The following is a 24,422-nucleotide window of genomic DNA, read 5'->3' as shown; positions in this document are numbered from 1 at the left end:
TCCCGGACCTGCTTCCAACCCCAGGACCCGCTTCCAGGCACCAGACCTACTTCCAGCCAACGGATCCACATTCAGCCCCCTGGCCTGCTTCTTGGCCAGGAACCGCTTCCAGCACCTGGACCTGCTTCCAGGCCCCTGACCCGATTCCAGCCCCCGGACCCACTTCCAGCCCCAGGACCTGCTTTTAGTCCACGGACACGCTTCCAGGCCCCTGAGCCACTTCCAGGCCCTGGTCCCGCTTCCAGGCCCCTGACCCGCTTTCAGGCCCCTGACCCGCTTCTAGCACATGGATGTGCTTCAAGCACACGGATACTCTTCCACCCCTCGGACATTTTTCCAGCCCTGTGACCCACTTCCAGCCCCCGGACCCGCTTCCAGCACATGGACGCGCTTCCAGGCCACGGACCTTTTTCTAGGCACCGGTCCCACTTCCAGCCCATGGATGCATTTCCACCCACCAGAAACACTTCCCAACCCCCGACCCGCTTCCAGCCCCAGGACCTGCTTCCAGACCCTGGACCCACTTCCAGGCCCTGGGACCGCTTCCAGCCAACGGACGCACTTGCAGCCCATGGATGCACTTCCATCGACCAGAAACCACCCTTCCCAACCCCCGACCAGCTTCCAGCCCCAGGACCTGCTTCCAGCCCCAGGACACTCTTCCAGCCCCCTGATCTGTTTCCAGGCCAGGAATCGCTTCCAGCACCCGGACCCGCTTTCAGGCCCCTGACCTGATTCCAGCCCCCGGACGCACTTCCAGCCCCCTGACACGCTTCCAGGCCCCAGTCCCGTTTCCAGGCCCCTGACCCGCTTCCAACCATCGGACCCGCTTCCAGCCCCCGGAAACTCTTCCTGATCCTGGACCCGCTTCCAGCCCCAGAACTCGCTTCGGGCCCACAGTCCCGCTTCCAGCCCCCCGACCCGCTTCCAGACCCCCGACCCGCTTCCAGCCTCCAGAATCGCTTCCAGGCTGCAGACACACTTCCAGCCCCAGGACCCCTTTCCAGCCCCCGGACACGGTTCCAACCATCGGACCCGCTTCCAGCCCTCCGACCCGCTTCCAAGCTGCAGACCTGCTTCCAGCCCCAGGACCCGCTTCCAGAGACCGGACCCACTTCCAGCCAATGGACCCACATTCAGCCCCCTGACCTGCTTCCAGGACAGGAACCGCTTCCATCACCCGGACCCGCTTCCAGGCCCCTGACCCAATTCCAGCCCCTGGACCCACTTCCAGCCCCAAGACCCGCTTCCAGGCCTCGGACCTGCTGCAAGCCCACAGTCCCGCTTCCAAGCCGCAGACCTGCTTCCAGCCCCCGGACCCACTTCCAGGACCCGTTTCCAGCCCCCGGACCCGTTTCCAGCCCCCGGACCCGCATCCAGCCCCCGGACCCGCACCCAGCACCCGAACACGCTTTCAGCCCCCGGACCTGCTTCCAGGCCAGGAACCGTTTCCAGCACCTGGACCCGCTTCCAGGACCCTGAACCGCTTCCAGCCCCCAGACCCGCTTCCAGCCCATGGACGCGCTTCCACCCACCAGAAACACTTCCCGACCCCCGACCCGCTTCCAGCCCCAGGATCTGCTTCCAGATCCCGGACCCGCTTCCAGACCCCGACCCCCTTCCAGACCCTGGACCCACTTCCAGCACCCGGACCTGCTTTCAGGCCCCTGACTCGATTCCAGCCCCCGGACCCACTTCCAGACCCCTGACCCGCTTCCAGGCCCCTGACCCGCTTCCAGCTCCCGGACCCGCTTCCAGCCCCCGCATACACTTCCAGCCCCTGGACACGCTTCCAGCCCCGGAACCGCTTACAGTCCCCGGACACGCTTCCAGGCCCTAGACGCGATTCCAGCCCACTGTCCCGCTTCCAGCCCCCGGACCCGCCTCCAGGCCTCGGACCCACTTGCTTTCCCCGGAACCACTTCCAGCACCCAGACCCGCTTGCAGCCCCCGGACCAGCATCCAGGCCCCAGTCCCACTTCCAGCCCCCAGATGCGTTTCCAGCCCCCGGACCTGCTTCCAGCCCCTGGACCCGATTCTAGCCCCAGACCCGCTTCCAGCCCTCGGACTGGCTTTCAGGCCCAGGACACGCTTTCAGGGCCAGGACACGCTTTCAGCCCCAGGACCCATTTCCAGCCCACAGTCCTGCTTCCAGTCTGCACACACACTTCCAGCCCCATGACCCGCATCCAGCCCCCGGAAAAGTTTCCAGCCCCCAGAGAGTCTTTCAACCCCAGGACCCGCTTCCAGCCCCCGGACGCGTTTCCAGTCCCCGGAACCGTTTCCAGCCCCCGAACCCGCTTTCAGCCTCAGGACACGCTTTCAGCCCCAGGATCCGCTTCCAGCCCCCGACCCGCTTCCAGTCTCCGGACCCGCTTCCAGGCCCCAGACGCTCCAGCCCCGGGACCCGCTTTCAGCCTCAGGACCAGCTTCCAGCCCCTGGATCCGCTTCCAGGCCCCGGACGCGCTTCCAACTCCCGGACTTGCTTCCAGCCCCAGGACCCGCTTCCAGGCACCAGACCTACTTCCAGCCAACAGATCCACATTCAGCCCCCTGACCTGCTTCCTGGCCAGGAACCGCTTCCAGCACTCGGACCCACTTCCAGTCCCAGGACACGCTTTGAGCCCCAGGACCCGCTTCCAGCCCCTGGACCTGCTTCCAGCCCCCGGACCAGCTTCCAGCCCTCGGACCAGCATCGAGGCCCCGGTCCCACTTCCAGACCCCAGACGCGCTTCCAGCACACAGACCTGCTTACACTCTACAGACACGCTTCCAGCCCCCTGACCCGCATCCAGCCCCCGGAAAAGTTTCCAGCCCCCAGACTGTCTTTCAGCCCCAGGACCCGTTTCTAGCCCCCGGATATGTTTCCGGTTCCCAGACCCGCCTCGAGATCCCAGACGAGCTTCCAGCCCACTGTCCCGTTTCCAGGCCCGCGACCCGCTTCCAGCCCCCGCACCCGCTTTCAGCCCCAGGACCCGCTTTCAGCCCCAGTACCCATTTCCAGCCCACAGACCTGCTTTCAGTCTACAGACATGCTTCCCAGCCCCCTGACACGCATCCAGCCCCCAGAAAAGGTTCCAGCCACCGGAACCGCTTCCAGGCCCCGGATCATCTTCCAGACACCAGAACCGGGTCCAAGCTCCGGACCCACTTCCAGCCCCTGGACCCGCTTCCAGCCCCCAACCCGCATCAAGCCCCCGGAAAAGTTTCCAGCCCCCGGATGGTCTTTCAGCCCCAGGATCCGCTTCCAGCCCCCGGACCAGCTTCCAGTCCCCGGACCCGCTTCCATTCCCCAGACGCGTTTCCAGCCCCCGGAACCGTTTCTAGCCCCCGAACCCGCTTCCAGTCTCCGGACCCGTTTTCAGTACCCAGACCCGCTTCCAGACCATCTTCCAGCCCCCGGACCCGCAATCAACCCTGGACCAGCTTCCAGCCCACGGATACGCTTCCAGTTCCCAGACCCGCCTCGAGGCCCCAGATGCGCTTCCAGCCCACTGTCCCGTTTCCAGGCCCCCGACCCGCTTCCAGCCCCCGCACCCGCTTTCAGCCCCAGTACCCATTTCCAGCCCACAGACCTGCTTTCAGTCTACGGACACGCTTCCCAGCCCCCTGACCCACATCCAGCCCCCGGAAAAGTTTCTAGCCCCCGGACCTGCTTCCAGCACCCGGACCTGCTTCCAGGCCTGGAATATCTTCCAGATCCTGGACCTGTTTCCAGCCCCCGGACCCGCTTCCAGCCCCCGGACCCGCTTCCAGCCCCCGGACCCGCTTCCAGCCCCCGGACCCGCTTCCAGCCCCCGGACCCGCTTCCAGCCCCCGGACCCGCTTCCAGCCCCCGGAAAAGTTTCCAGCCCCCAGACTGTCTTTCAGCCCCAGGACACGCTTCCAGCCCCCGGACCCGCTTTCAGCCCCAGGACCCGTTTTCAGCGCCTGGACCCGCTTCCAGCCCCCGGACCCGCTTCCAGCCCCCAGACGTGCTTCAGCCCCCGGATCCACTTCCAGCTGCCGGAAATGCTTCCAGTGCCCGGACCCGCTTCCAGGCCCAGGAAGCGCTTCCAGCCCCGGGACACACTTCCAGCCTCCAGATACGCTTACAGGACCCGGACCCGCTTCTGGTCCCCGGAATCACCTCCAGCCCCAGGACCTGCTTCAAGCCCCCGGACCTACTTCCAGCCTACAGTCCCGCTTGCCCTTTACACTGTTATTTTGTCAGTCTATGTTAGGATAATTGAAGTCCCCCATTATCACTACTCTATTGGTTTTGCATCTTTCTGAAACCTGCTTGCAGATTTGCTGGTCTATCTCCTTCCCACTTTTTGCTGGTCTGTAGTATACACCTAAGAGAGTAACAGTTCCTTTCCTGATCCTTAACTCTAATCAAGTAGATTCTGTTTTTGGACCCTCCAGCACATCGTCCCTTTCCAGGCCGTAACCGTGTCTTTAATCAATATTGCCACCGCCCCCTCCTTTTCTTCCTTCCCTATCCCTCCTGAATACATTGTAGCCAGGAATATTCAGCGCCCATTTCTGCCCGTGTTTGAGCCAAGTCTCTGTTATTGCCACAAAATCATAACTCCACATGGCAACTTGAGTCTGCAGCTCACCAACCTTATTTGTCACACTCTGCATTTACCACATGCACTCAAAAACAGACTTATTTTAAAGTTTCTAGACGCCTCAAAGCGCTTCACAGAATATACTGTCACAGAATATATTTGTCACACTCCGTGCGTTCCATGCACTCCAAGACCGACTTAGTCTGTTTGCATTTCTCCCCTGTCTAATCCCTCCTTTTTGGATTACTCCTTATTACATTGCTATTCGTCTCTCCCAGCCCTCTATGTAACTTGTTTGTCCTCTCTAATGCTACATCCTGATTCCCTTCGCCCCTCGAAATTAGTTTAAACCCTTCCCCACAGCACTAGTTAATCTCCCTGCGAGGAGATTGGTCCCAGCCCTATTCAGGTGTAACCCATCCATCTTGTACAGGTCCCATCTGCCCCGGAACGGGTCCCATTGATCCAGAAACCTGAAGCCCTCCTTTCTGCACCATTTCTCCTGCCATGCATTCATGTGTTTGATCCTGCTGAGTTGCACGAAACACTGGGAGTTAATCCGGAGATCACCACCTTTGAGGTCCTACAATTTAACTTTTTCCATAGCTTTTGATACTCTCCGTGTAGAATTTCAGCCTTTTTTTCCCCCTACGTCATGGATCCCAAAATGGATCACAACTTCTGGATATTTTCCTTCCTCCTGTAGAATGTTTTGCACCTGTTCCATGATCTCTTCAACTCTGGCACCAGGGAGGCAACATACCATGCGAGAGTCACGTCTTTGGTTGCAGAAACGCCTGTCTACTCCTTTCACCATTGTGTCCCCAATGACAATTGCATTGACACTCTTTCCTGTGTCTCCCTGTGCATCCATTTGCCTTTGACTCCCCTCTCCAGAGGTGTCATCCCCCTGAAAACCGGTTTCTGAGTGTCACACTCTCAGGGGATTTCTGCACTGCCCGCCCTCTCTTCCTACCATACTCTCCTTCTGAACCCTCTGTGCCTGTGGAGTGACCACCTCCTGAAACCTTTGATCCATGAACTCTTCAGCCTCCCGTTTGTTATGTGGTGACATCAGCCTCTCCTCAAGCTCAGGAACTCTGAGCTCAAGCTCGAGCAGCCAGAGGCACTTCCTCCACACGTTTCTGTCCAGCTCACACAAAGCATCGTGGAGTTCCCACATGGCACACATTGTGCATGCAATCGGTCTCAACTGCCCTGCCATATTCCCAGACATGTTTTAATATAACTAATATAACTTAATATTTTATAATTATGCATCTCTTTCCCCCTCTGCACCGAATTCCCACTTTCACCAAATTCCTTAACAGAATTCTCACTCTGTTCCACCTCACTCAGTTCCATCCTTGTGGTGCTGGGATCTCTGCTAATGACTTGGCTTTGATAACAATTTGTGGTAAAGAGCTTCATGTTTTATTCGAATAATCAAATAAGCAGAGGAACAATCAAAGGTGAAGCTACTCAACTGGAAGAGAACTAATTTCAGTGAGTTAAAAAGAGACCTCGCCAAAGTGGAATGGAAACAAAGATTGGCAGGTAATGCAGCTAATGAGCAATGGGAAACCTTCGAGGATAGTTCGGGGACAGAACAAATACATTCCCACAAAGGGGAAAGGTAGGGCATCCAAACCTCCCTGGATAACTTAGGAAATTGGGATTAAAATAAAACAGAAAAAGGAAGCTTATGATAAATGTCAGGTCCAAAATACAGAAGATAATCAAACAGAATATAGAAAGTACAGAGGAGAAGTGAAAAAGAAGAGGGGCAAAGAGATCATATGAGAAAAGATTAGTGGGTAACATTAAAGGGAGGGAGTGGACAGGATGATATGGGCTTAGTAGGTCACAGAGGTAGGAAGATGCGAGGCCGTGGAAAGCTTTGAATGTGAGGACGAGGATTTTGAACTCTATCCTCTGGGGGAAGGGGAGCCAGTGAAGCCAGGCGAAGGTGCGGATGATGGGGTCACGGAGCCTGGTGCAGGACACGAGCTGCAGAGGTCTGTATGATCTGCAGCTTGTGGAGGGAAGAGATGGGAAGGCTGACGAGCTTGCCGTGTTCAAGGAAAGATATAATGCATAAATGAGGGTTTTGCCTGCCTGAAGAAAGATACAGTGGCGGAGCTCGACGATGTGGCGGAGGCGGGAGACAACACAGTACAATTCACATTTACGAGCAGACCTTTCACAACAACAAATAACAATTCATATTTGTGTAGCGCTTTTCACATCAGGTAGACATTCCAAGGCGCTAGACAGTCAGGACATACTTTCACATTTAGTCTCTTCCACATTAAGGGCTGAATCAATATTTCAAAGCGTTCAGTCTCGAACCCTGCAACATCTCACATATGAAGACAATGAATTTGTCTTTTAAGGCTAAGACCACAGGGGAATTTCAGGGCTGGGGTTGGCAGGAAGCAATGATCTGTGCAGGAGTTGGGTGGATGGTGTTCAGGCAGGTGTTGATTATTGTCTGGTCTCCGAGTCTATGAGCTTAGTCATGTATTGCGCAAGGACTGCTTGCTCCTCCTCAAGCGACAGATCAATATAAGAGTCTCCATTAGCCGGTAAGCGCTGCAAGATTTCTTTGATAAGGGCCTCCTCATCCTCTGGCCTTTCCTGGGTGTCTGCTGACAAACAAAAAGGCACGTGACACCCAAGAGATCCCAGTGGAGCAGTAAGTATCTCGCTGAAGATGGCAGCACGATTCAAAGGTACGTCAACAAGTCGCAGAAACCCTTGTTATGTGTGTACGTGTGGTATCTGTGCGTGCATCTGTGTGCATGTGTGTATAGATATGTGTATAGATATGTGTGTGTGAGTGTGTGTGCAGATATGTGTGTATGGGTGCCTACGCAAGCGTGCATATATATATATATATATATATGTGTAGTTGCAGATATATATGTGTGTATATATGGAGTCCTGTAGCTCAGTGGTTAGAGCACTCGCTTTGCAAGTGAGAGACCTGAGTTCAATTCCAGACAGAGGGCGAAACCTTGGCAAGTTTCCTTACTCCACACAGAGCCTAATAATAATCCCTCCAAAACCAAAACCAATAATAAATTGGTCATTTTCAATCTACGACTGTTTGTGGGACATTGCTGTGCGCAATTGGCTGCCGCGTTCGCCCACAAATATACAGTCAATTCACTTTGCAGTATGTTCTGTGAAGCGCTTTGGGACGTCCTCCCGACGTGAAAAGCGCTATATCAAATGCAAGGATTATTATTATTATTATTATATATGAGTGAGTATGTGTGTGTATGTGTGTGCGTGAGCAGACTCTTGGGCATGTGTAAGTTCAGGTCCGAGATGTAATTGTGCACATGCATACAAGCATGTGTCCCGATAGTTGAATATGTATGCCCGCGTGTGAATGCGCATGTAGGTACTCAGGTGTATCAACTTGTGCATGCATGTACAGACACATCTGTGGGTGTATGTGTGCACGGACAAGTCTGAATGCAAGTGTATCTGTGTGTGCGTGAGTGTATGTGCATACATGTGTATATAGTCCAAAATGCATCACATGCTCAGCCATTACATAAAGATATAAAATTGGGCAGAAAACGTATATAAAATATACAATGCTAAATAAAAATAAAATATAGAATATATATACATTTTAAATTTAGAAAAAGCCTTAAATTGTTTTTTATTTAGAAGCTGGTTTTCTTTCTTAAGTTCCTTTTAAAGACCGTCTTCCTAATTAAGATGAAAACCATGAGGAACTTTGAAACCCCCATTTAGTTGTTAAGTCAAAACAAGATCGCACTGAGCACAGATAGAGGCGCATTGCTCAAAACTACTTTTTGTAGCTCACTACAGCATTACTGTGCATTTACACAGTTACATTAAGTTACGTAGAGTGTGAACAGGCCATTTGGTCCAATCAGTCCGTGCTAGTGTTTATACTCCACACAAGATTCCGCCCCTTTTATTCCTCTCACCTATACTCCCCTTTCCCCTGTCTCTTATGTACGCATTTCTCTTAAATACATTAATGCTATTTGCTTTGACCGCAGCTTTCGGCAGTGAGTTAAGAAATTTATCCTAAACTCCCTATGAGATCTGTTATTGGCTATCTTATCATTACACCCTCTAGTTTTGAACTCACCAACAAGTAGAAACAGCTCAGAAACATCCACCTTTCATAACTTTAATCTCCTCTATCACGTCACCTCCTGATCACCTCAACTCCAGAGGGAGAAGCTGCAACTGTTACAGTCTTTCTTGCTAATAGTAATCCTTATATTTGGCTCATGTCAGGAGGACTTCTCAAAGCTATTCACAAGATTTACTGGAAACTGACTGTGTTTCTGGGCGAATGCAGCAGCCAATTTGTGCAGAGCAACGTCCCACCAATAGCCATGAAGCAAACGACTAACTTTATTGGATAGGGGGGGGTGGGGGTGTGGTGGTGGAACTGTTGGCCAGGACCTGGGAGAGGTCGCTTCTTTGTTTTCCGATAGTGCCACGGAATCTTTACCTTCCACCTGAACAAGCAGACGGAGCCTCGGCTTAACGATTGCTCCAAAACACGGTTAGCTGTATATTAATGACATTCTCTATTTACCTTCGGACACGTTGGTGGGATTGGGTGCTAGGACTGGCTGTACACGTGCACCCACAAGCATCAGTGCATCTGCAGCTTCCGTGGTTTGTGAACTTGAAGTTCCATTGAGTTGACCGCAAACCTGAGCATTGAAATAAAAGAGACACCTTTTCACAATATGCGTCAGGTTTTCATGTACATAGATGTCAGTTCTGGAGTCCTGTAGTGTATTGGTTAGAGCAATTGCTTGCAAGCGAGAGGAATCGGGTTTGATTCCTGTGCCGGGCGAAATCTTGGGCAAGGTTCCTTACTCCACACGCCTCTGTTTACTTGTCAGTAAGTAGGAACCCGGTTGATTTTTGCCGATTGGCAGATCGCTTTCTGGGGCTAATAAGCACTTACAAAAATTTTTTCCAAAAAAAACAAAAATTCATGGCTGTTTGTGGGACACTGCTGTGCGCAATTGACTGACTTGTTTCACGCACAAAATATACAGTCAATTTCACTTTACGGGTATATTCTGTGAAATGCTGTGAGACATCTTAACAAAATGATAAAATAAATCCGCTGCGGGAATGGGGAGCCAGTGGAGCCGAATGAGGATGGGAGTGATAGGCTTGTGGAGCGTGGTTTAATGATTACTTCTGGAGTTCGAAAAGCAATTTCCCTCAGGAGATGAAATAATTGGATGTAGTCCATGACTGGACTCCATTGTATGTGGGCTAGCGAAGGAATCCGATGAATCGGCCAAATGGTCTCATTCCTCAGTGTTAGACGTTCTCATGCCATGACAGGATAATTCTGCCTCACATTCCTCCCACACTGCCACAAATTAGCCATTTGTTCCCAAACATTTTTTTACAACCATTAACTCACAGTGTGCTGGAAACAAAACCTGCACAATTCCATTGATGCTCATCAGCTTCTCCAGTGCTGTGTTTAATAATATAATAATAATAATCATCCTTTCATTTGATATTGCGCCTTATCACGTTGTTGAGATGTCTCAAAGCACAGAATATACTGAAAAGTGTATTGGCTGTGTATTTTGTATGTGAAACACGGCAGCCAATTGAGCACAACAACAACAAAATGTACTTACATAGCTCCCTCCATGCAGGGTAGCGTCTCGGAGCACTAACCAGTGACGGAGCCTGACTCCAAGCCGGGGTGTTGGTGGAGGTGGGGTAAGGGTGGAGATAATAATAATAATAATCCTTGAATATGATATAGCGCTTTTCACGTCGGGAGGACGTCCCAAAGCGCTTCACAGAACACACTGTAAAGTGAATTGACTGTATATTTGTGGGCGAACATGGCAGCCAATTGCGCACAGCAATGTCCCACAAACAGTCGTAGATTGAAAATGACTAATTTTTTTTATTATTGTTTGTTTTGGTTTTGGAGGGATTATTATTAGGCGTGTGGAGTAAGGAAACTTGCCCAAGGTTTCGCCCTCTGCCTGGAATTGAACTCAGGTCTCTCGCTTGCAAAGTGAGTGCTCTAACCACTGAGCTACAGGACTCCACGAGATGACCATAGTCGGAAAGCAAAGTATTCAGGCGGGACTTAAAAAAGGGGAGAGGGGTCAAGACAGAGGGATTGAGGGAGAGTGTTCCACAGTTTTGGGGCATAGTGGCTGAAACCAATGGTGGAGCGGAAGGTGCGAGGGACGAGCAGGAGGCCGGTGCTAGTCGAGAGGAGGTGCCTGGTGGTGGATTGGGGAGTGAGGAGGTCGGAGAGGTAGGGAGGTGCCAGAGAATGAACGGATTTGAACATGAATATGAGGATCTGGAAGTCGATCTGTTTGGTGATGGGGAGCCAGTAGAGCCTTTGGCTGGGGAGACCGGCGAGGAGTGCGTTTGAGTAATCCAGGCGGGAGGTGACAAACTCATTCACAGGGATTTCGGCTGCATTTGGCATAAGGCGGACAATGTAGCGGAGGAAGGCGGTCCTAATCAGAGGCCAGATGTGAGAGAGGAAGGACAGCTGGGGCTCGAACCGGATGCCTAGGTTGCCACTGGTTTGGTGATTCTGAGGGAGAGCGCAGGGAGGTTGAGGAGTTTAGATCTGCAGGAGTGAAGTTGTTGACAGAAGCCAAAGAATAAGGATTCCGTCTTGTCCACATTCAGCTGCAGGAAGGTTACACTCATCCAGGCCCTGATGTCTGCCAGACAAGCTGATAGAACATCGGCGGACCTGGAGTTGGTACAGGAGGAGGCAAAGTAGATTTGTGTGTGATCCCCAAACATGTGGAAGTTTACATCACCCAGAGGGAGCATTTAGATAAGGCAAAGAAGAGGGCCAAAGATGGAGCCCTGGGGTACCCCATAGGTGACCGGGTGGGGGCGAGAGGAGAAATCATTTGCCAAGATGAAGTGAAGGAGGTTGGTTAAGTAGGACTCGAACAATGTGAGTTTGGTCCCGCTAAGGCAGATGAAGGAGGAGAGCCGATGGAGGAGGATGGCGTGGTCGACTGTGTCGAACGCGGCAGAGAGATCCAGGAGGACGAGGAGGCAGAGGGTGCCCTGGTCACAAATACAGAGAATGTAATCTGTGACTTTGACAAGCGCTGTCTCTGTGCTGTGGGCAGGGCCAAAACCAGACTGCAGGGGCTCGAGGAGAGAGTGGAGGGAGGGTGTGACCAAAGTTGATCTGCAACAATACATTCCAAGACTTTAGCAAGGAAGGGCAGGTTGGATATGGGACGATAGTGTGAGAGATTAGAGGGATCGAGGGTGGGTTTTTTGAGGAGGGGTGTGATGACAGCGGTTTTCAGGGGGAGTGGAACAGAGCCTGAGGAGAGAGACTGGTTGACTATGTCAGCCAACAGAGGGGAGAGGAGTTGAGTGACCAGCAACTGGGTGCAGAGGGGATCAAGGCAGCAGGTGGTGAACTTTATGTGGGTGATTGTGATTGAGAGGAAGGAAGGAAAATTGGGGGCAAAGTAGTGTAAGGAGGGGAGAGTTACAGGAGCTGTGGTGGAGGGAGAAGATGGTGTGGATGGTCAAACTGCCGCCCCATCTCCAACATCCCTCTCCTCTCCAAGGTCCTGGAATGAGTCGTTGCTTCCCAGTTTTGCTCCTTCCTCTCCCTTCACAAAGCCCTCCAATCGGGTTTCCGTGCCCCCACAGCACAGAAACAACCCTGGTCAAAGTGACAAATTACATGTTGTTGATCTGCAACCAGGGCTCCCTCTGCCTCCTCATCCTCCTTGACCTCTCTGCTGCCTTCAACAGTTGACCTCCTATCCTCATCCACCGCCTCTCCTCTTGCCTCAACTTTCATGATTCTGTCCTTGAATGGTTCAGATCGTACCTCTCACACTGCCTCCATCTCCACAAACGGTTTCTCCTCTAGCCCCCACCCACTGTCTCGTGTGGCATACCTCAGGGCTCGGTCCTTGGTGCCCTCATCTTCAATATCTATGTGCTCCCTCTTGGTGACATCATATGCAGACATGGGGTCAACTTCCACATGTATGGGGCTAACACTCAACTCTATCTCTCTGCCTCCACTCTTGACTCCAGGACGGACCACTGCTGTTCTGACAGAATGACTGTCAGAATGAGAGCTAACCTTCTTCAGTTGAACATCAACAAGACCGAGGCTCTCCTGATGGGCTCCCGTCAGGGCCTCCATACCTCAGGTGCTGACAGCATCACCAATGGTTGCACACTCCACTTTACTAAGCCAGTCTGGAACTTTAGCATCTTGTTTGACTCTCAATTATCCTTTCTACCCCAAATCTGTGTCATGACGTACTCTGCCTGCCCCCCACATCCAAACATCACCTGGCTCCGACACTGTCTCACATCGCAGGCCGCCCAAAGCCTCATACAAACATTCATAACATTGGGGCTTGACTATGCAAACTCCTTGCTTGTCAGCCCCCCCAACTCTTCCCTCCATAGGCTGCAGATCATCCAGAACTCTGCAGCACTTGTCCTCTCTCGCACCAGGCTTCATGACCTTATCACCCCCATCCTCACCGACTCATTGGCTTCCTATCACACAGAGGATACAGTTCAAGATCCTGGTCCTCACCTTCAAAGCTCTCCATGGCCTTGCTCCCTACCTGTGCAACCTCCTAAGCCCCTACCATCTTGCCTGGTCCCTCCATTCAGCGGGCTTCAGCCTGCTTCACGTCCCCCACCTCGCCCGCCCCACCATTGGCAGGCGGACCTTCAGCCATACTGCCCCCACCCTATGGAACTCCACCTGCAGTCCTTTCACCTCATCCCCTCTCTTGCCTCCTTCAAGACCCATTTCAAGACCCTCCTCTTCGACCATGCTTTTGATCTCCCTGCTTCCTGCCCTGCCTCTTGTCACCCACCGCCAGGCAGGCTGACAGAACATCAGGGGACTGGGGGTCGCAATGTGAGGTGGAAAAATAGAGTTGGGTGTCGTCCGCATACATGCGGAAGTGTACCCCATGTCTGCGGATGACATCCCCAAGAGAGAGCATATAGATCAGAAAGAGAAGGGGGCCAAGGAGGTTGCATTTTGCCACCTGCATTTTTATCCGCACCAAACTCCGCTCCCCGATAACCGCAGTTCTTGCCAGACTGCACTGGCTGTCTATCCCAGAAAGGATCGACTTCAAGATCCTTACCCTTGTCTTCAAATTCCTCCACTCCTCTGCACCCCCCTATCTCTCTGACCTCCTCTTTCCTCACAACAGTGCCCGTTCCCTTCACTCCACCAGGTCTGGCCTCCTCCTTGTCCCCCAAATCCTCCACTCCACCATCGGCAGCTGTGCCTTCAGCCATTACGCCCCAAGGCTCTGGATCTCCCTTCCTCACTCCCTTCGCCTCGCCCCCTCTCTTCCTATTTTCAGATGTTGGCTGAAGACCTTTCTTTTCAACCACGCCTTTGGTCACTTTCCCTCCCGTCTCGGCCCCGGGATCTGTTACTGTGTAGCGCTCTGAGACACTGTCCGGCGTGGAGGGCACTATATAAGTCCAAGTTGTTGTTGCCCTCCACCCTTCCCAATCCCGATCACAAGCTCAGATCCGAAACACTGACTGCCCAGCGCTTTGGGACAGCCTCCTGACGTGAAAGGCGCTATACAAACGTAATTTTGTTGTTGTCTGGGCATGGGGGTGGTTGGGGAGGGAGGACAATACAGCCAATGTTTGAGGTGAAGAAATCTAGGACCTCTTTGCACTTGGTGTTTGATTTGAGAATAGAGTAAAAGGTTGGAGTAAAAGCCAGATTTGCCCTGTGAAAGGGAGAGGCGGTGGGTGCGGAGGTGCTTGAGCCACAGCTGGCGGTGGATCGTGAGGCCAGATTTCTGCCATCTGCGCTCAAACATCCGGGTTTGTGTTTTGAGTGAGCGGAGGTGACTGTTTTACCAGGGGGAGCGGGTGGGTTTGGAAACAACCCTGAATTTCAGGGAATTGAAGGTTATGGAGAGATGGTCATTCAGCAGCTTGATGGCTGTATCAGGATTGCAGCGGGTGGAGGGCCAGAGAGAGGAGGTCCGAGGAACAGAGGGCATTTGTGAGGGACTCAGGGGGAAGCTTTTTCCAGGGGCAGAAAAAAATGATGGATGGTTTGGAAGAGGAGAGGGGGTTGCAGGAGGAGAGGGAGATGAGAAAGTGGTCTGAGATGGCTTGTCCATGATTGACAGGTCGGAAATGTCAAGGCCGTGTGTGATGACGAGGTCGAGGGGGTGGCCACGGTTGTGGGTCGGCGAGTCGATGTGGAGGGTGATGTTTAGGGAGAGCAGGCCAGTGAAATCCGAGGATGTGGTGCAGGGGAGTTTAGGTGGAGGTTGAAATCACCCATTATGAAGAGATGTTCAGTGCAGAAGGACAGGGATGAGAGGAGTGAGGAGATATCAGTGAGGATGGACCCAGGAGCTTAGGGTGGACGGTAAACTAGCAGTATTTTGAGGGAGAGATAGGAGGGATGTTAGAGGGTGAGGTGCTCAACGGAGGAGAAACAGTCAGAGGAATAGGGGGATAGAACAAGCAGATGAGACCTCGGTTTAACATCTCATCCAAAGGACGGTACCTCCGACAATGTAACCCCTCCCCCAGTGTTTAGACTACAAGATTCCAAGTCCCGACGTGGAACTTGAACCCACAACCTTCTGAGGTGAGAGTGCTACCACTGCACCAGGCTGACATCTCATACAAAGGACGGGAACCTCTGACAATGCAGCACTCCTCTCCGACCCACCCCACCTCCAGTGCTGCAATGGATCAGCAGCCTAGACTGCGAACTCTCTAACACTCATCAACAACAACAACAAAATTACATTTGTAGAGCGTCCTTCATATCAGAAGGACGTCCCAAGGCGCTGAACAGTCAGGTATTGGGGCCTGAGCATGGGGGAGGGCGGTGTAGGAGTGAGGTAAGACAGAGAGGTGTGAGGGGGACCAAAGGCACAATCGAAGAGAAGGTCCTGAGACCGGCCTTGAAGGCAGCAAGGGAGGAAGCGAGGCAAAGGAACCATGGGATGGAGTGCCAGAATGTGGGGGCAGCGAGGCTGAAAGCCCGGCCACCGATGGTAGGGCGAATCGGGCAGGAGGCATAGAGCAGGCTGGAGTCCGCTGAACGGAGGGATCGGGCAGGTTGGTAGGGAGTCAGCAGGTCAGAGAGGTAGGAGGGGGCAAGGCCATGGATGGCCTTGAAAGTGAGGACAAGGATCTTGAACTCGATCCTCTGCGGGATGGGGAGCCAGTGGAGTCGGGCGAGGTTGGGAGTGATGGGGTCACAGAGCCTGGTATGCAAGAGAACACGAGAACGAACTGCAGAGTTTTGGATGGTCTGCAGCTTGTGAAGGGAAGAGTTGAGAAGGCCAATGAGGAGGAGTTCCGGTAATTCAGCCTTGGTGTGACGAATGCATGGGTGAGGATTTTGGCAGCCTGAGGGTTGAGGCAGTGGTGGAGTCTGGCAATGTTGCGGAGGTGATGGTAGGCAGTGCCGGTCATGGCACGGATGTGAGAGAGAAAGGACAGTTCAGGGTCAAACAAGACACCCAGGTTCCTGACTGGCTTAGTGAGGTTGAGTGTGCAGCCATGGAGGCTGATGCTGCCAGCGCCCAAGGTGCGGCGATGCTTGCGCGAGCCAATCAGGAGGGCCTCGGTCTTGCTGACGTTGAGTTGGAGAAAGTTGTCCCTCGTCCAGGACTTGATGTCAGACAGGTAGTCTGTCAGGATGCCAGTAGTCCTGGAGTTGAGGGTGGAGGCAGAGAGATAGAGTTGGGTGTCATCCGCATACATGCGGAAATTTACCCCATGTCTGTGGATGATGTCACCAAGGGGGAGCATGTAGAGGGTGAAGAGGAGGGGACCGAGGACAGAGCCCTGAGGGACACAACACGAGACGGTGCAGGGGCTGGAGGAGAAGCCGTTTGCTGCGACGAAGTGGAGACAGTATGAAAGGTAGGACTTGAACCAGTCAAGGACAGAGCCTTGAAGTTTGAGGTGGGAGGAGAGGTGGTGGAGGAGGATTGAGTGGTCCACGGTGTCAAAAGCAGCGGAGAAGTCGAGGAGGACGAGGAGGCAGAGGGAGCCCTGGTCGCACATGGTCAGGATGTCGTTTGTGACCTTGACCAAAGCAGTTGGAGGGATTCATGGAGGGAGTGGGAGGAGAGGAAAGAGTGAAGCTGGGAGACAATGGCTCTCTCAAGGACCTTGGATAGGAAAGGGAGGTTGGAGATGGGCCGGTAGCTAGATAGCTGTGATGGGTCAAGGGAAGGTTTCTTCATTGTGGGGGTGATAATGGCTGTTTTGAGGGGGGAAGGAACAGTGCCAGATGACAGGGAGAGGTTAATGATATCGGCAGGTAGTGGGGCAAGGAGGCAGAGCTGAGATTTAAGGAGAAGGGTGGGGATGGGGTCCAGGGAGCAGGTGGTGGGCTTCATGGAGGTTATGGTGGTGAAGACAGAGGAGAGGTTGACAGGTTCAAAGGTGTGGAAGGAAGGATGGGTAATTGTTGGATGGGTAATTGTGTGGGGTGGGGGTAGGGAGGGGGTGGAAGTAGGGAGGGCAGTGGCAGCTGAGCGGATTCCCTTGATTTTGTTGTTGAGGAAGTCCAGCATTTTCTCGCAGTGAGAGTCAGAGGAAAGAATCTGCGAGGCGTAGTGGGGTGGGCGGAGGAGCCGGTTGATGATGGAGAACAGGAGCCTGGGGTTGCCCTTCGCCTCCAGGATTAACCTGGAATAGAAGGATGATTTGGCCGAGGCGAGAGTGGAATGGTAGGTTTTGATGAGGTCCAACCAGATACGGCGGTGGACCGTAAGGCCGTATTTGAGCCAAGTGCATTCGGCAGCCCACACCTGACTCTTAAGAGAGCGGAGGCGGCTGGTGAACCAGGGTGAGGATCAGGAATAGGAAGCAGTTCAGGAGGTGAGGGGGGCAAGGGCATCGAGTGTGGTGGAGACGGTGCTGTGGAGAAGAGTGAGCACAGTGAGTGGGTTGGTGCGAGAGGTGGGCCAGAGGGGGAGGAGTTCAGAGGATTCCAGGGCAGCGGAGAGGAACTGCAGGGAGATCTTCTTCCACGGGCGGTAGAAGATGGTGGTAGGTTTGGAGGCAGTGGGGAGAGGAATATGGGAGTTGAGAGAGATGAAATGGTGGTCAGAGATGACCTTGTCAGTGATCGTGACATCTGAGACACTGAGGCCCTGGGTGATCACCAGGTCAAGCGGGTGACCTTGGGTGTGGGTAGCAGAGTGGATGTGGAGGGAAAGGTTGAGAAAGGAGAAGTCTGAGGAAGATGGAGCAGGAAGGGGTGAAATGGAGGTTGAAGTTGCCTAGGATGATGAGGCGGTCGGAGCAGAAGCAAGGAGGATGGAGATGTCAGAGATGAAGGTGGGGGAGGATTTTGGGGAGCGGTAAAGTAAGAGGATTTTTGGAGAGAGGTGGGAGGGAGGGCAGAGAGTAAGGTTTTGAAAGGGGGTAATGAACCGGTGGAGTAGCGGGATAGGGCAAGTGACACCCTGGAGATGAGGGCCACCCTGCCGCCACGATGGTTGGGGCGTGGGGCATGGTGGTAGGTGTAGTCAGGTGGTGTGGCCTCAGTGAAGGGGAAGGTGTCACCTGGGGTGCTCCAGGTTTCAGTGAGGGCCATAATGTCAGTGTTCTCATCGAGGATGAGTTCATTGATGGCCAGGGTCTTGTTAGAGATAGAGCGGATGTTTTGAAGGCTAATGCACAGTGGACAGTTGGCAGGGATGGGAGGGGGTAGTGGATTGGTTGGCAGGGAGGGTGGGGATGCGGATGAGGAAGGAGAGGTTAGCCCCCGGGGTGACTTGGGGCGGTAGTGGGGAATGAGGCAGTCGGTGTGACTGCTGCTGGACAGCCAACGCTGAGTGCCATGATGAGCCCAGCGGAGGATTCCCAGGCTGGAGCAGAGGGAGGCAGTGGGGGGGTCAAGTAGAGATAGGAGGAGGGGAGGGCGGAGAGAGAGCCGGACAGTGCGGGAGAGTTGCAGGGAGGGGGGCATTTTGAGGGAGAGCCAGCTCGGGTCGGGGAGGCAGCCAAAATGTGCACACTGAGATGACAGGCGGCGGGTTTAGTGGGGCGTTGTCAGCCTGCAGGAGGCTGTGGGGGCTAGAAGTGGTGCAGCGGGAGCCTCATCATGTTAAAGTATTTGCGCTCTGTTTACCTGTGTGGCCTGGTTAGGTTGCAAGGTCTGAGATGCTGTATGTTCTGAATCACCCACGTCCATCACCTCAGTACGGTCTCTTTTGCCTTTGTAAGAATCCAGTCTTTGCTGTTCAATTCGCTGTTTAAGACCAGAAACTCAGCATTACCTAATTGAAAGGGATGTGCTTTCTAGAGATTAGTAAAATAACCAGGGGAGATGAGGAAAAATTATTTTACTCGGAGAGTTGTTACGATCTGGAATGCACTGCCTGAAACGGTGGTGGAAGCAGATTCAATAATAACTTTCAAAAGGGAACTGGATATATACTTGAAAAGGAAAAAAATTGCAGGGCTGTGGGTAAAGAGCGGGGGAGTGAGACTGGTTGGCCTCCTTATCAAGTCTCCTCTTTCCTCTTTGCTCTCTCCCCTCCATCAAAGGTATTGTAGCATAACAGCAGGTAGAAGGTGAATGAGATGGACCTCTGTCTTTTTTCATCTAGCAATTCCTATGTTCCTATCTCTGACCGAAATTTCAATCACTCCCCTCGCCACTGCACCCCATTCCCAGCTCAGCATTGCCAAGCACTGTGAATGTCCTCCCTGACGTGCAAGGTGCAATATTAAATGCAAATTGTATTGTATTTTATTGTAGTTGGGTGGGTGAGGGAGGGGAGGATGGTCAGAGGCCAACCTCTCACTGGGAACAAATTGAGTTCCTGCACAGTGTGCTACAAAAGGTCACCGATGGTCCAGAGCTGGTGTAAGACCTACCGCAGTTTGCCTGCATCACCTGCAAAAGAGAATTACATTGTGTTCCCAGCCGGGTCGTGGTGCACGGAGCTGGCAGTTGTGTGTGTGTAAACACTGATTCACATTCCCTTCTGGCATGCTTGCATGACTTGCTTTTCACAAACAGTGGGAACAGCCAATTCACAAGAACATAGGATCGGATCGAATGAACAAGGGCCTTCGACCCATTTTACCTCATCCTTCCAGTCTACCCATCCCATCTCAATGGCTGTCATCAGCAATGCCTGGATTACTGCAGACCTGCCTGACCCAGGAACTGGACTACCGAGAACCACCACAGATTCTGAGCTTGGTGCAATGGTTTACCTTTCTGGTGCTGGGTCCACGGTTGGTGTCAGACTCTGTCTCACTTTCTCCAGATCTCAGCTCCAATTTTTGCTCTTACTTATTTACATAGTTACCTGTCTCCTTTGCTGAATAAACTCTCTAGCTTTCCCCAGGTCACCGCCACAGGCTCGCAAACCCAGCCGAGCCTCCTGACGTGTCAGCCCTCCATGCCTGAGTTGGGCAAAGTCGCAGTCATCCAACCGAAGCTCGTCACACAACTTCTCTGCCTGTGTTAACGACAATAATCCTTACAAAAGCAGAAGTCGCTGGAGATATTCAGGCAGCCTGACCTGCTGAGTGTTCTCAGCGACTTCTACTTTGTTTTTCAGATTTCCAGCATCTGCAGTATTTTTCTTTATGAACAATAATCCTTACGTTTGATACGGTGCTTTTCACATTGGGCAGGAGGTAGGACGCCTCAAATCATTTCACAGGATTTTTACTGCGACTGGGCACTTTGTAGGCAAATAATAATAATAATAATCCTTGCATATGATATAGCGCTTTTCACGTCGGGAGGACGTCCCAAAGCGCTTCACAGAACACACTGTAAAGTGAATTGACTGTATATTTGTGGACGAACGCGGCAGCCAATTGCGCACAGCAATGTCCCACAAACAGTCGTTGATTGAAAATGACCAATTTATTATTGTTTTTGTTTTGGAGGGATTATTATTAGGCTCTGTGTGGAGTAAGGAAACTTGGCCAAGGTTTCACCCTCTGCCTGGAATTGAACTCAGGTCTCTCACTTGCAAAGCGGTGCTCTAACCACTGAGCTACAGGACTCCAAATGTCCCAAGTTCACAGCACTGTCCCATAAATAGGCATGGACTGAGTGATGCATTTTATCTGGTGGATTGTTGGCCAGGATCTTGGGAGAAATCCCTTTCGAACAATGCCACAGGATCTTTAACATCCAGCTGAACAGGCAGATTGGTTTAATGTCTGATCCAAACAATGCAACACCAACAACAACTTGCATGTATACAGGGTCCTTCATGTCTTGGAGCACTTCACAGGGATGGGGTTTTATCCTGAGCAAGGGAAATGGGGGAGGGAGGTGGCCATAGGCACAGTTCAAGAGGTACGAGTTAAAGACACAAAGAGGATGAGACAGAGTGTTAGAGGGAAAGAAAGTATTGTGTTTGAATGGCAGTCTGGACTGTAAGCTGAAAGTCCTAAAGACAATATTAATAAATAATAATAATCCTTGCAATTAGTATACCACCTTTTGTGTCGTGAGGATTTTCCAAAGTGTTTTCACAGGAATTACTGTAAAGTGGAGTGACTGTTTATTTCTAGGCGAATGCAGCAGCCGATTGCACACAGCAATGTCCCACAAACAGCCGTAAAACAAATGATAATTTTATTTGGGGGATTGTTGGCCAGGACACTGGGAGAAACTCCCTTCTCTTTTCGAATAGTGCCATGGGATCTTTAACATTCAGCTGAACAGGCAGACAGGGACCTTGGTTTAACATCTCATCTAAAGGATGACAATGCAATGCGCCCCCAGCATTGCATTGGAGTGTCATCTAGGGCTATGGGGAGAGAGTGAGGGAGTGGGATTGATTTGGTAGCTCTTTTCAAAAAGGCGGCACAGACATGATGGCCGAATGGCCTCCTTCTGTGCTGTATAATTCTATGATTCTATGTGCTTCCAAATCCCGATTTAGGACTTGAACCCACAAACTTCTGACTCAGAGGCAAGAGTGCTACCAACTGAGCCAGGCTAACACATGCAAAGGGCGCTTTATAAAGGCAACTTGTTGTTTATTGTTGTGATAGCAGAGGATGATACAATGCAATACCATTTCCATTTATACAGTGCCTTTCACTTTGGGAGGGTGTCCCAAGACGCTTAACAATACTGGCTTGGCACGCAAGCTGGGGTCAAAGCCAAGGGGGTGGTGAGAGGCAAAATGATCAAAAGGCGGTCAGAGAGGCAAGTCTTGCAATGGATCTTGAACAAGGGGAAGGAGCGAGTTGGAGGGACTCTGGAATGGGGTGACAGAGAGTGAGGACAGATAGGCTGAAGGCTCATTGAAATAATGATCTGAAGCTAATACAATGAATGTTGACCATAGTGGTATCTTGTGGATATTCCATGCAAAAGAGAAACAAAAAAAAATCCTGATTCACCATGAAGTGGACAGATATATGAATTCGGTAGAGATAGTTTTAAAGTAATGTTTGGTTTGTGGCCTTATCATAGATTTAGAGGCCCTTACAAGCCTGAAATTCCACATGGTCTTAGCCTGTAAGACTATTTAAGAGAAAACATCAGCTCTGGGACCTAGCCCCTACTAAGTGCCCTGGGATGTCCTCCCGACCTGAAAGGTGTTTATGCAAGTATAAATTGTATTGTAAATTGTTCTGTAATACTGCAGAGAGGAATAGGAGTGATGAGGGCCTAGTGTGGAGTATGAACACCTAAGTGGACTGAATGGCCTGTTTTCCGTGCCACATTACCCTATGTAAGTATTTAATCTTAAAATTGAAGAACGTGCAGAATTTTGTAAAATTCTTAAATACAGTCCTAATTTAGGAAACTTTTTTACACACAATTGGTTGACTGACTGAATTGATAAGTACATTGAGACGCTATCCACGTGAAAGGCGCTATATCGCTTTCAAAGCCATCCACAGCCTTGCTCCTCCTATGTGACCTGTCCATCCCTCCAGTCAGGGGGCTCCAGCCTGCTCCATGTCTCCCACCTGGCCCCACCATAAGCAGTAGGGCCTTCAGCCTCTCTGCCCCCACCCTTTCGAACTCCATCCCACAGTTCCTTTGCCTCGTCCTTCCCTTGCCTCCTTGAAGGCCTGTATCAAGACCTTCCTCTTCGATTGCATCTTAGGTCACCCTCCAACTCGCATCCTCCCTGCCCTCCTTCCCCTTGATCCCAACCCCCAGCTTGTGTGCACATTCTTGATTGTCTGGAGCTTTGGAAAGTTCCATACAAATGCAATTTGTTGTTGTTTTAACTGTTTGATCTTAAAATTCAAGAACGTGCAGAATTTTGTAAAATTCCTAAATTCAGTCCTAACGTAGGAAGCCTTTTTTCTACGCAAATGATAGACTGATTAAATTGATAAGCGCATTGAAATGCTACCCGTGTGAAGGGCGCTATACAAATGCAAGTTGCTGTTGTTGACCCCCTGTACCTTATGGAAATTATCAAGAGCTTCCTTCTTCATGCTCCTGTAGGAGAACAGCACTCCCCAGAGAATGTGCACTTGCAAGAACAGTATCTTCTTTCTCACACTGTTTTCCTGCTTGAAAAGGGAAATAATTTGAGAGAGTAAAACAGTCAAGCAAAAATATAATTCAAATTATACATGCATTTGATATAGACCCTTGGGTGGATGACTCAAAACGTTTTGCAGGATTTCCTGTAAAGTGTAGTGACATGTATTTTTTTTGCAGACAAACGTGGCAGGCAATTTGCACACTGCAATATCCTACAAACATTCATCAAGTGAATGACTAAATTATTTGGGGGATTGTTGGTCTGTACACCAGAGAAATTTCCTTCTCCTTTTGAATAGCGCCATGGTAGTGTTAATGTCCGCCAAAACAGGCTTTAATGTCTCATCCAAAGGACGGCATCTCTGACAATGCAGCATTCTCCCCAGCTGGAGTGTCAGCCTCGACTGAGCTTAACAACAATTTACATTTGTATAGCGCCCCTCACACAGGGTAGCGTTCCAGAGAGCTTGACAGGGGCGGAGCATGATGCGAAGCCGGGGGAGGGGGAGGTGACTGTAGGCACAGTCGAATAGGAAGGTCTTCAGGCTTGACCTGAAGATGGGGAAAGAAGGGGCAAGGCGAAGGGATAGAGGGAGAGTGTTCCAGAGTTTTGGGGCGTAGTGGCTGAAAGTGCAGCCACCAATGGTGGAACGGAGGGCGCAAGGGACATGCAGAAAACCAGAGCCAGTCGAGTGGAGGCAGTGGATTGTGGGATGGGGTGGGGGGGAAACAGGTTGTAGAGGGAGGGAGGTGCCAGGGTATAAAGGGATTTGAAAACAAATGTGAGGATCTTGAAATCGATATGTTCAGCGATAGGGAGCCAGTGAAGCCTGGCTGGAATTGGTATGATGGGGGGTACGGAGTTTAGTGCGGATGAGTATGCAGGCGACGGAGTTTTGGATCCGCTGGATCCTGGGCATGGTGGAGCTGGGGAGAGGGTATTTGAAAAGTTGAGCCAGGAGGTGACGATCGCATGGACGAGTGCTTCTGCTGCGTCTGGGGTTAGGTATGGTCGGAGGTGGGCAATGTGAGGAAGTGGAGCAAGGTGGGGCTGGTCAGGGACCGGATGTGGGGAAGATCTGATGCCTAGGTTGCGCACTGGTTCGGTAAGTCTGAGGGATAGGCCGGGGAGATTGAGGAGGTCAGAGGCACAGAATAGAAGATGTTGACTGGAGCAAATGAGTGTGGCTTCCGTCTTGTCCACATTCAGCTGCAGGAAATTTTCGTTTATCCAGGCCCTGATGTCCGCCAGACAAGCAGAGAGAACATCGGCGGACCTGGATTCGCAGCTGGAGGA

At 51.9% G+C, this 24,422-nt stretch overlaps 2 protein-coding genes across 9 annotated transcripts in view; one reads left to right on the top strand and one right to left on the bottom strand.

The window, feature by feature from the left end:
• The first annotated feature begins 381 nt into the window (after window positions 1-381).
• LOC121848165 (mucin-1-like) lies at window positions 382-2,853 on the top strand. The gene is made up of 4 exons (XM_042332617.1): window positions 382-677; window positions 780-1,019; window positions 1,160-1,663; window positions 1,740-2,853. The coding sequence occupies exons 1-4, from the start codon at window positions 382-384 to the stop codon at window positions 2,851-2,853; spliced, it is 2,154 nt and encodes a 717-aa protein (XP_042188551.1).
• A 3,720-nt stretch (window positions 2,854-6,573) lies between these two features.
• LOC103190493 (NEDD8 ultimate buster 1) overlaps window positions 6,574-24,422 on the bottom strand; it is a 28,285-nt gene continuing 10,436 nt past the window's right edge. For 5 of the 8 annotated variants that reach the window (XM_042332432.1, XM_042332434.1, XM_007911306.2 and 2 more), the window contains 5 exons: window positions 23,041-23,151; window positions 19,950-20,102; window positions 18,758-18,877; window positions 9,158-9,278; window positions 6,574-7,208 (listed from right to left, as the gene is read on the bottom strand). In XM_042332432.1, the coding sequence (XP_042188366.1) occupies window positions 7,045-7,208; window positions 9,158-9,278; window positions 18,758-18,877; window positions 19,950-20,102; window positions 23,041-23,151 (669 nt within the window). In that variant the 3' untranslated portion in view covers window positions 6,574-7,044. The remainder of the gene's footprint in view (window positions 7,209-9,157; window positions 9,279-18,757; window positions 18,878-19,949; window positions 20,103-23,040; window positions 23,152-24,422) is intronic. The other 3 variants (XM_042332436.1, XM_042332437.1, XM_042332438.1) reach the window with 3 other exon arrangements.

Source organism: Callorhinchus milii, unplaced genomic scaffold (assembly GCF_018977255.1).
Source record: "Callorhinchus milii isolate IMCB2004 unplaced genomic scaffold, IMCB_Cmil_1.0 Scaffold2, whole genome shotgun sequence".
Lineage (NCBI taxonomy): Eukaryota > Metazoa > Chordata > Chondrichthyes > Chimaeriformes > Callorhinchidae > Callorhinchus > Callorhinchus milii.
Note: the sequence above shows the minus strand (reverse complement) of the source record. Positions and strands in the feature narration are given on the sequence as shown.

Bases quoted from the DNA above. Each gene is read 5' to 3' on its own strand.
- LOC121848165 (XM_042332617.1), top strand. From the start codon at position 382: ATGGACGCGCTTCCAGGCCACGGACCTTTTTCTAGGCACCGGTCCCAC. The intron at 678-779 runs GTTTCCAGGCCA...ACACGCTTCCAG, and splicing joins CTCTTCCAGCCCCCTGATCT to GCCCCAGTCCCGTTTCCAGG. The intron at 1,664-1,739 runs GCCCCTGACTCG...ACCCGCTTCCAG, and splicing joins GCACCCGGACCTGCTTTCAG to CTCCCGGACCCGCTTCCAGC.